This window comes from Lepisosteus platostomus, chromosome 8, assembly GCF_059453375.1.
Source record: "Lepisosteus platostomus isolate fLepPlt1 chromosome 8, fLepPlt1.hap1, whole genome shotgun sequence".
NCBI classification, from domain to species: Eukaryota; Metazoa; Chordata; class Actinopteri; order Semionotiformes; family Lepisosteidae; genus Lepisosteus; species Lepisosteus platostomus.
In genome coordinates, this window is record NC_142618.1 from 46,877,365 (window position 1) to 46,888,161 (window position 10,797).

General features: G+C 37.3%; 1 protein-coding gene across 1 annotated transcript; it reads right to left on the reverse strand.

Annotated features, from left to right (window-relative positions):
• Positions 1-3,272: 3,272 nt before the first annotated feature.
• Positions 3,273-10,156, reverse strand: ccr9a (chemokine (C-C motif) receptor 9a). The gene is made up of 3 exons (XM_088643719.1): positions 10,002-10,156; positions 8,926-9,002; positions 3,273-5,192 (listed from the first exon to the last, which is right to left on the reverse strand). Exons 2-3 carry the CDS (start codon positions 8,947-8,949, stop codon positions 4,134-4,136), a joined length of 1,083 nt encoding a protein of 360 aa, XP_088499845.1. The 5' UTR covers positions 8,950-9,002; positions 10,002-10,156; the 3' UTR covers positions 3,273-4,133.
• Between the last annotated feature and the right edge of the window lie 641 nt (positions 10,157-10,797).

Sequence of the window (10,797 nt, forward strand, 5' to 3'; positions counted from 1 at the left end):
CTGCATTTTTATGTTATTAAGAAAGCAACTTGAAGGGGAAATGTATCTGTAAATTCACTGTTCATTCACAAAAGGGTCCCCTTATCAAAAGGGTCCCCTTATCTGCAAAAGTTACATTTTGGCATGTCAGTGATGTGAGTAAAAGATGTGAGAGAAAAAACATGACAGAAACATACACTCCAGACACTGAAAACCCAGAAAACATAATTTAAAAGAAAATGGCCATAATGTATAGCCTTCTATTAAAACTTCACTTTATATACTGTATACTGAGAGGCATTAAAAACAAACAAAATACTATTGGTGCCAATATCCATTTTTTGTATTTTAATGTCTTTCAAAATACAGTGCCTTGCAAGCACTTACTGTATACTACTCCTATACTGTCCTATTTTGTGAAATTACAAAATGATGTTTTATCTTTTAAAACTTAATACTTTATTCAACACCTGAATGCTCAATCTGAAGACTCCTTAGAGTAAGATAAATTATAGCAAATGCAAACAAAAACTAAACAGAAGAAACTGAAATAGAGTAAGTTCATTGCATACTGTAAGTATTGAGCCCCATGAATTTAATAACTACTGTACTGTAGTGGTAGCACCTTTGATAGCAATGAAAATTGCAAATCTTTTTAGGTAAGTCTCTGCATACCAGCTTGGTGCAATGCTTGCCCAATCGTCTGAGAAGAGTTGCTACAGTAGATGATCGCTTATGGACCTCACACATACTGTATATCTTGACTGACTGGGCTGCTTAAGGACAGTTACTTTTGTCTTCTTAGGCCAGCCCAGTGTAGGTTTTCTATTGTGGTCTGGGTCATCATCCTGCTGAAAGTAGAATTTTTTCACAGTTTTAGGTCTTTAGCAGATTGAAATAGGTTTTCTTCTAAGGTTTGTCTTTGACATTTTGCTCCATCTACAGTATGTTCCCAACAGTCTTGACAAGCTTCGTGGTCCCTGCTAATAAGAAACAGAACTATAACATAATGCTGCTAACTCCACCCTTGACTGTAGTGTTGGTGGTGGCTGAGTGATGCATTATGTTGGGATTGCATTAGATGCTTTGCATATAGACCAAAAGGTTCCAATTTCATATTCATCATCTATTTCTGCTTGTTGGCAGCATCAGTTAGATGCTTTATCCCAAACTCCATGCAGGATTTGAGATTTTTTTCCCGGTTACCCTTCTCTTGGCCTGTGTCTTTCTAATGAAATATACAGTACCTGAATTGGTAAGAAAGGTTCTTGGACTTCATGGTTGAATGTTTGTTTATAATTCACTACCAGGTTTTTGTTCTGAAACTGTTAGAACCACTGTTCTTGTACACAGACAGAGGATGCTCAACTAATTGCGTGGCTCATTAAGGTAATTCTGTGCACCTAAATTATTTAATTTGGTATCCTACACCAAAGGGTTTGAAAATGTTTCATTTTTGCTTTCAAATCTATTATCTATTTACGTCTTTCTTTTTGTTTTCTGCTTTGATTGTGTGCTCAAGATTGTGCACAACACAGATATAATTTGTCTACCATTAAAAACTGTATACTGTATATGTCTAAAACACTCATTGATATCATTGAATGCAGAACAAGGGCATTTTTACTAGTATTATTACTAGTAATATTAATATTTGTAATAAAAATATTCCTATTTTTTGTTTTATTCCACTGAATGTGGAATAGTTCTTTACAAGTTGATTCAAAGCAAAAACTCCAGCATTGTGCAGGAACAATAAGGATGGGTGGACAAGATGCTGCAATTTGCAAACCTATTGAGACATTCAACACCAGCTCAACAGTGACTGGCACTAACTGGAGGTCCCTCCCTAGTGCTGGGAAGTGACTGCTTGCTAACAGCTGAGGGAGCTCTTGCCAGCCAATTCTGACTCTACTACTGTACCACCAATGCTGCGAATTGTGTGCAACCACTTGGGGAATCCCAAGAAGAGTAAACTAATGACAATGCTTGTCTAGACAAACACATAATGTTTAGGCCACAGAGCTCAACCTGAACTCCTATTGGTCAAAATGCTTTGGGAAGCCCTATGTCCATTTTTAGGAACAAGCCTCATTCAAACCAATTATATTCATCCATCTATTTTCTAATCGCTTCATCCAATTTGAGGTTGCAGGGGAGCTTTTTTGGGTAGCAATGGGCACAGTGCAGAAAAAATTAAGTGAAACAGATATCAAAGAAACTTGGATCTCTGATAATTAGTCTCTCCCTAGCTCTAATGCTACACTAAGTTGTTTCATAAAATGTTGTATATTTCAAGGGTGAAGTAGCTCAAGTAGGTAGTTGTGTCTGCATGCGTAGGCTTCAAAGGAACAAGTAAAGGTTTATTCCATGCTGAAAAGTGAAAAAAAGAAACACAGCATTTGAGCTGTGGAGCCTATTTAAAAAATGGACAATTCTGATCTTTCAGGACAGTGCCCGAATTTAGATTTTATTTTTGGAGACTAGATATTCTTTTTTTCTCTGTATGGAATGTACAATTCTCATATATCAGCCTACTGAATTAACATTCATCCACCCCTTTTCCATCCGCTTTATCCAATATAGGGTCATGTAAGAGTCAGAGTGTATCCCAAGAAGTAATGGGTGCAAAGCTGGATACACACTGGATGGAGTGCCAGTCCATCATAGGGCACACAGTTACACTCACACCAGGGCCAGTTTTCCCAGAAGCCAATAAACCGGCCACCATGTCTTTGAACTGTGGGAAGAAACTGGAGCACCCAGAGGAAACACATACAAACACAATGAGACTCTATGCAGATAGCACCCTAGGAATTGAACCCTGGGCCCCTGCACTGCGACACTATTACCCCTATTATATTCATCTCATATTTTAATTGTAACTTTTCCTATGGATGAGTAAAGTTTCAGTTATTTATAAATACCATAGGAAGCGAATGTTGAGTGCAAAATCATTTGTGAAATTTGGAGAAAATTGCTGGTGGTCATAATGCTTGTGTCAATGTCAGAAATAAGGGAGCAAACTTCACTTGCTCTTTTTGGCACCTTTAGGTCTGAACAACACATACATATCGTAGAATACAAAAAGTATCATTTAAATAAATTCAATGAAGCTGAACTAGAAGTTAAACAGATGTAATCCAAATGTCTGACTATCTGGGCATATCAGCTTCTATGTGTGTTGTCTGACGCTAAAAGAGAACTTCAACTGATCATGAATTTTCAAAACAATAGATTTTCAGATTTTTTTGGTACACTGAAATGGAATTAAAGAAAACCGTGTTAGAAAGTATGTACAACTTTTTATGTTTTTAATTATGAAGAAGCAGTCTTTTAAGTGGTGTTATCTACAAATTTCAGACTAATGAAGAGAAATACTATTCACATCATTCAAAGTCCTGGGTACCCATACTGTACAGTACATACTGTAGAAGGAAATCATACATTGAATAATTGTTAGATCAAGGCAATGGAAAGACCAGACAGAGCAGTTACAAAGTCATAATAATACAAAAAAAAAGAAAATAATTCATCCTTTAACATCAGTAGGTTCATGCTTATAAAATTGAATTAATGCTGTTCTTTTTTAACTGTTCTGTTTAAACACCTGTTCAATACCTCTAGAAATATTGTTACCCACTCCTAAAAAGTATGATCTTTTAAACTTGTATATCTTTCAATAGCCTATACATGACATAATAATTACATGTGAGCATTCACACCCACTTTTGATTCATTGTATTCACTTGTATTTGATTCAAGTAAAGTATTGAACAGGCTATAAAGAGCTTCTGCAGTGACTTCTTAATTCTTATAAGCAGCCATCTAAACAGCAATAGTTGATAGTAGTTAGATTAGTTGATTTCATACTGAATTAACCCTTACAGGACTGCCTTTGACACCTGTTTTATGCTTTCTGACAAGTTATTCCAGACACCTAAAATTCAGGAAAGTTCACCCAGAAGCAATGCACAAAAGTCTCATATACAAATGACCTCATCTTTTTTTGTATCTCAGCCTGGACGTGCTTGACTCAGACCAGTGAAACATTGCAGGACCTGGTGAGAGCTTTACATTTCTAGCTCTTTCAGGACAACAGCATGTGTCAGGACAGACACAATAATATTCCAGATAAACTTTGAGTGGGGAAACTATAATGATAATGGACCTGAAAGCTCAGTCTCTGACACTGTACGTTTGGAACTGGAGGACCATTTGTACATTGTGTTCTGACTTACGCAGCCCATTAACCTAAAGATTCTTACCAGATCATGTCTGAATCGCACACCAATGAAGGCATACAAGATTGGATTCAAACAGCTGTGCATGTATGCCAAGCTCTGCATTATTTGATGTGCAATGTCAAACTTCATGGAGAGGTCACAGTCAGTGATGGTGACATTGGTAGCGTCTATGGCCTTAACTACCAAAGCACCATTGTAGGGAAGCTGGGAAAGAATAAAGACAGCTACAATTGCCAATATGACTCTCAGCGCTTTGTGTTTTTCAAAATTTTTAGCTTGCAGAAGGGTCTGCACAATCACAGAGTAGCAGAACAGCATGACAGCAACAGGAATACAAAAGCCTACACTGATTTGGATGGCAAGGACAAGTATTTTGGTGGAATTGTTATCAACGCTTGGATAGACCATTTTACAGAAAGATTCTTTGCCATCGTAGTCTTTTTTGTCTTGGGCAAAAATCAACTCTGGCAATGAAAGGGCTATAGCGCACAGCCAAACACCAACACACACCAACTTGCTGTAACAGAATTGCTTGAATTTGAAGTTCTGTGACTTTGCAGCTCGGACAATAGCAATGTACCTGTCAACACTGATACAAGTCAGCAAGAGCATGCTGCTGAAGAAGTTAATTTTGTACATGCCGGACACAAGTTTACATATCACAGTCCCAAAGCTCCAACCGCTGGTGGCTTCTGATGCCCAAAAGGGCAGGGTGAACAGGAAAAACAGATCAGCAATGGCCAGGTTCAACAAATACATGTCTGTCATTGTCCTCAGTCTGTGCTTTATGTGGACATATATAGCAACAACCAGCAGGTTGCCCACGGCTCCAAGCAGACAAATTATCCAGTACAGTGGGGGTTCGTAGTATCCACGGAATGCCCTGACGCGACTCTTGTCACACATGCCACTTGGGATGTCCTCAGGCGTGGTTCCATCGTCATAATACTCATCGGTTGAAAAAAACTGAAATACAAAAGTACAAGATATGAATGTCTGTGTGGGTGGAAACAACCATCGCCTGCCTTTTCTCAGAAAAGTTTAGCTATAAAAATAGCTATGATTACCAACTCTTTTGTTTAAGAAGTTTCTCTTCCTTTCATTTTAATTACAGTACATACAGTGCACGGTAGCCTCCATAACTCTGCACTCAATGTACTCAGTGTGTGTAAGACATCTACCCTGTATGCCTCTTAGACACTTTGAATGGAGTTCAGGATTCAAGCATGAAAGAGAAGACAACTTTCAGCTTCTCTTTATAAATATGTGTCATTAAATCTTCCTTGCCTGCATTACTACTATATTTCCAGCATCGCCAACAGTGTCTTTAGACGTCCTCCTTCATTTTATTCTATATGGGAGGTTCTGACTTCATCCTTCTCATGGTCGGTTCTTCATCCCTTAGCCAAAAAACATTATATGCCCTTCTCAATCATAGGACTGTTACCAGTTTCTCCTTAGCGTGATTCTCATCGCTCTGTATCCCAACATCTGATTAAGTATGTGTGAACAGCAGGGTATTTCCTGCACATTTTTCAACTGTCTAGTCATTCTAACAGTGTTAAAGATTTGTGGTCAACTACCGTTACTCACACTAGAAAGAAACTAGAATGACTCAAATCAGAATGATTGACTGATAGCTATGACTGAAATCACTAACATTTTGTCTACGTTAACAGTCGTTACTAACCAAAACCTCAGCTTGGCATTTAGTTTTGATCATGCGCACAACTACTCATCATGAGAGGGTGTGTATAAATATGTAAGAGGATATTTATTCATAATTAAGTGATTAAAATACATGCACAAAAATAGAAATGTTGATTTGTCACATTGATGTTTAATGTTAGTAAGTATTTTTGTTATTTTCATTACTGAGTGTAACTCCTCATGCTGTTAGAAAAACGTTTGGTATATCTAACTCCTCCTGATTATCAACAGAAGTGCAGTGCAAATTGTTTTTGCAAATGTTACCAAGAGAGTCTACTGAGGTACAAGACTGCAAACAAAGGAAACTACTGCAGCAATGAATTTCACTATTACAGTTAGAAATGGAAAAACAAATGTTTATCTCGTGTTCAGATTAGATGTGGCCCACCCACGTGCAAGTGGTTACTTTTACGAAGCTAACTGTATGTAAATGTTTGGATAGGTCACCACAGCTTCTTTCATCGCATAATTGTGATATCAGGCACTGGGTACATTCTTCAGTACCCTCTGACAAACTCATCTCCCCCCTCCACTCTTCCCCCTTCACTTAGGTGCACTGCTTGAAAAAAACCCACGGTCTTTACCACATCCCTCTTTTCTACGTTAGGCATGTCTGATTGCTTAGCAACGGTTCCAGCACAAAGGAAGACACATAACCTAAATTATTAATTTAGTGAGTGCTTGACTGTTAAAATGGGGAATTTTTGTACCCAAGCAACACAATAACAAGACATTGACATAAAAATAAGCGGCTGCCAATTCATATAATTGATGTTTATATCTATAAACCTTCTGATTCAATTTTAAAATGCCTGAAAATCACTTAAAAAGTGCAGCCACAATCCATTCTTTATGCATTATGGAGTTTATCATTTATTTGCTCTTGCTGAAGGAGTGAGGAGTAGAACTGCTTGAAGAGACTTTAAATTTGTCTCCATAATTCCTATAGGTATTCTTTGCAATTTCAATTCAATTTCCATTTCACTAGTCTCCTTGATGAGCACTAATTGTAAAGATGAAACACCTGCCAATGACTACTAATTTTGATTTAGACCATGCAAAAGTCTCTTTAGATGGTTGCACTGTCTTAAGTGTAATGAAACAGTAAGGGTTAATTGACATTTATTCCTATTATATGTTGTATCTACAGTATACTGTCCATGGTTGTTAACTTTGACATTATATTTGATGTCTATTTAGATCTGCATTGCAATGTTGTGAAATGACAGAATAAAGATATATTCCTTACAAGACAGATACAGTAATTACGTACAGGGGCATACAGTACAGAGGTTAATTTCACCATGAAAAGTAAAAAGACAATAATGGTTTGCCTGTGGAGCCTTCTAGAGGTGATCTACACACACTTCAAGAAAGCTCCTAGGAAAATGTTTTGTTCATTTTTCTTTTCACTTCTGTGTGTGCAATTCACTTCTACTTGTTCTGTGCAGATCACATGTACACTCTATCTGCACAAAGATATATATTGTAACACATGCGGCCGCCATTGCAGGTTGTGCGAGCCGGCTTGCCAGCGCAGTGACGTCACCACCCTTCCCTGTGAATAGCAGCGGCCTCAGCCGCCAGGCTGACGGGAGATCTCACTTTAGCTCAGCTGGCTGGTTCTCTGTTGACTGATGCCGGAGGACTGGGTTCGAGTCCCTAGCGGTGGGGGGCTGACCTGGGGCGGCAGTGGCGAGGGTCCATACCCACGTAAACCAGAGAGTGCTACACTATATATATTCCACCACCATTGACTGTCATATATTCTGAAATGCAACAGTGGTTAATACTCAGCTTCTTAACTGCTTTTCTGATCTTGATGTGTTTCACAAGAATAGAACGCTAATTATAAAAATAACTCCGACACAGGAGCTACTGTACCACAAACAGACCTGAAGGAAGTCAACAGAAAAAAACTAAGAACACTACTGGAAATTAAGTGCATGTGCGGCCACTATTTACTATAACATTAAAACATTAATGGGCATTTATTATATGTGTTTGTTATTGTTTTATCTTGAATTATGTGTAACTCTAAACATAGCTTCCTATTTAAAACTATAATCCCCAAAACAGTCCCAAAATTGATACAGTACCTGCATACTCATTAGTCTTAAACCCATCAAGAAAGCAAAAAACATTAAATCTTTCTTTCACTTGCATTGCTTTGGTCTTGACTCCTTTATACTTACATCTTTGGGCAGTCCCAAGGTGAATCAAAGGATGTAAGTATAAAGGAGATATAATTATTTTGCCAAATACATAAATGCATATACAAACAAAGAAGAGTTGCATTGGCTGCAATAAATACTTGCATTATACTTTTTTTGAAATTCTACACTATTGACCTTTCCATTTTGCTATACCCTTGCAAGGAAAAGGCAGAGACATTTTCTGCCACTGCAGAAAAAATACAGTAGGTACTATACTACTCCAGCTTTGTCTTAAAGGAATACAATTCACTTATTTTGTGACTAAAACTTTAGCATTATTTTCTTTACTTCTGCTGAGATACCTGGCCGTATTTTCAGGAAGGACTGAGTTAGGCTTACAGGAGCCAGAGCTACTGTGGGGAAAAAAAGTGACTGCCTCTGAACTTCTCAACACATATACTGTACAGTAGTATGCACACTGCCATGCTAGATTACTGTCAAAACAGTATAGAGTACTAATAGATTAGTACGAAAATAAAAAGGTAGGCTCATGTCACCCTTAAAAATTGTACTTACATCAATAATTCTGTACTTCAAATAGCTTTTTGGTATCCTTAAGAAGTATTTTCTTCTACACATTACTTCTGCGTTGTAACAAATGATCAGCCACCAAATCAATAGCACACATAGTAGAAGCTACCTTTTCACCTTCAGGCTAATTGAGTGATTAGGGTTTCAGATTTATAGAATAAGGACTACTTGCTGTCTGTTACAAATTCCATAACAGGAAATATATTCGTGTTAAACAATGCTGGCTTCGACACCATACTTACATCAGTTGTCGTAGTAGTCATCATTTCTTCCCCCAAAACAAGGTACTGGCAGTCGGGTATTGGTAGTCAGAAAAATGCTAGAACACAAGGAAAAGAAAAATATTGCTTTTCCACTATAGAGTGGAAGAGGACGACAAAACACGCCATCAGTATTTTGAGGACGACTCTTAATTATATCAGAGTAATTTTATTTTATCCAAATTACTGTTTTTTTTAAGTTAATCGAGCCATAATTGTTACGTTAGCTGGAAACAAATGACTGAAAAAAACACATCGCGCCCCACTTCCTGTAGTTTTACCAATTCTATACTGTATACTGTTTATTCTATACTGAACAGGCATCAACCTCAATAGAAATCAGACAAACTAAGACATGATTTGATCACTGAGTAGGTGCTGCCACGCAAAACACAAAAGCCCTTCCATTAAAACTAAAATTCGACCATTGTCTATATTATATCATATGAGAATACAATTATTTTAAAATCGGATACGAAATAATCCTAATTTAGTATCTATTTTCTTTAACTGGGTAATTCAACGGACAAAAAAATCTTCTCTGTTCTATAAAACATTTTTTCTGGCGCAGTACTCCGCATATTATGACTGAGTGAAAACCCGTTCTCTTCAGCATCTTTATTAAGCTCCCGGACTCTCAGATTTGTGCCTGCTGTAGAGTACAGTATGTCCCATAGTGTTAGGAGCCGCACAGCACAGCGCACATTGAACAAAGCCCACGTTTTTCATCCTCCTGGGCGGTCCACGCCTTGTATTACGAATGATTTAAGCTCCTCATTATGAAATACTATAGACATACACGCAATTAGCACCCTTCTTCAGTACAATCGGATGGACAAAGAATTGCTTTGATAAAAACATTTTGTTAAATAAAAAGTAGAGATAAAAAATAATAATTTCCTCGAAAAATTCTACACCTTTCACCCCAAACCCTCTAAAATTCTAAAATAACTTTTTTTTTACGTGTCTACTCATTCTATCGGTAACGCCGCAAAAATGGTTTTAGATTTCCTAGCATGCAACTTGCAAAACGTATTCACAGGAGCAACAGTACTTACAACAGTTGTACTATATATATCGATGTACGTGCAGAACCCGGACGCTGGAGAAGTGTACCTTCTCTGCTTTCTGTTTTTTTTTTGTCTTATGAATATGTCCTTCGTATTGTGCGCTTTATATTGCTTTGTCAATCACATGACGCACGCGATGCCCCATTGTTGTTTATAGCTGCTGATGAAACACCATGGGTATTTTTTGTCTTTACCATTCATACCACAGGAGTTCTCGTCATGAAAGTGAAACCGAGATAAATTTGTCACGAAACATGCGTTTTTTCTATATTGTACCTTTTTATTCATTTTACCGCCTTTACGTTTCAGCTTCTGGCGCACTACTTATGCAATCTGTACTAGCGTTTGCAAACCACTTGACATTTTTATACGTATTTTTTGTTACATCTTTATGTTATAAATTGTGGAGTAAACCGCACAATACCACGACATCAAGCATGTACTGTATGTAACTTAATTTTCCTGCAGGACAATTTTCCAGAATTTGTTATATGCAACAATATAGTTATTGCAATAAGTGTAATTGAGTCATTGAAATTAATGACTCCAGAAATACTTCGTCCACAACAGGACAATATGTCTGTTTTACAAAATCTGGAGCTAGATTGGACGTTATTTAATCTTATAAAAGCTACCATGGTTTGATACACGTGTTTTTAGATTGATTTCAATTGGGCACGTTATTTTAATTAACTGAACAACGTTATAAGGTCCTTCTCTTTGCCCCTACACGTGCGTTAAAATACCAGATTTTTACTTCCATAAAAAAGTCCCTGTTCAACCA

Excerpts from the sequence above, each read along its gene's own strand:
- ccr9a (XM_088643719.1), bottom strand. The coding sequence starts at position 8,949 with ATGATGACTACTACGACAACTGAT. Across the intron at positions 5,193-8,925 it reads TGACTACTACGACAACTGAT|TTTTTTTCAACCGATGAGTA; the intron begins GTAAGTATGGTG and ends TTTGTATTTCAG.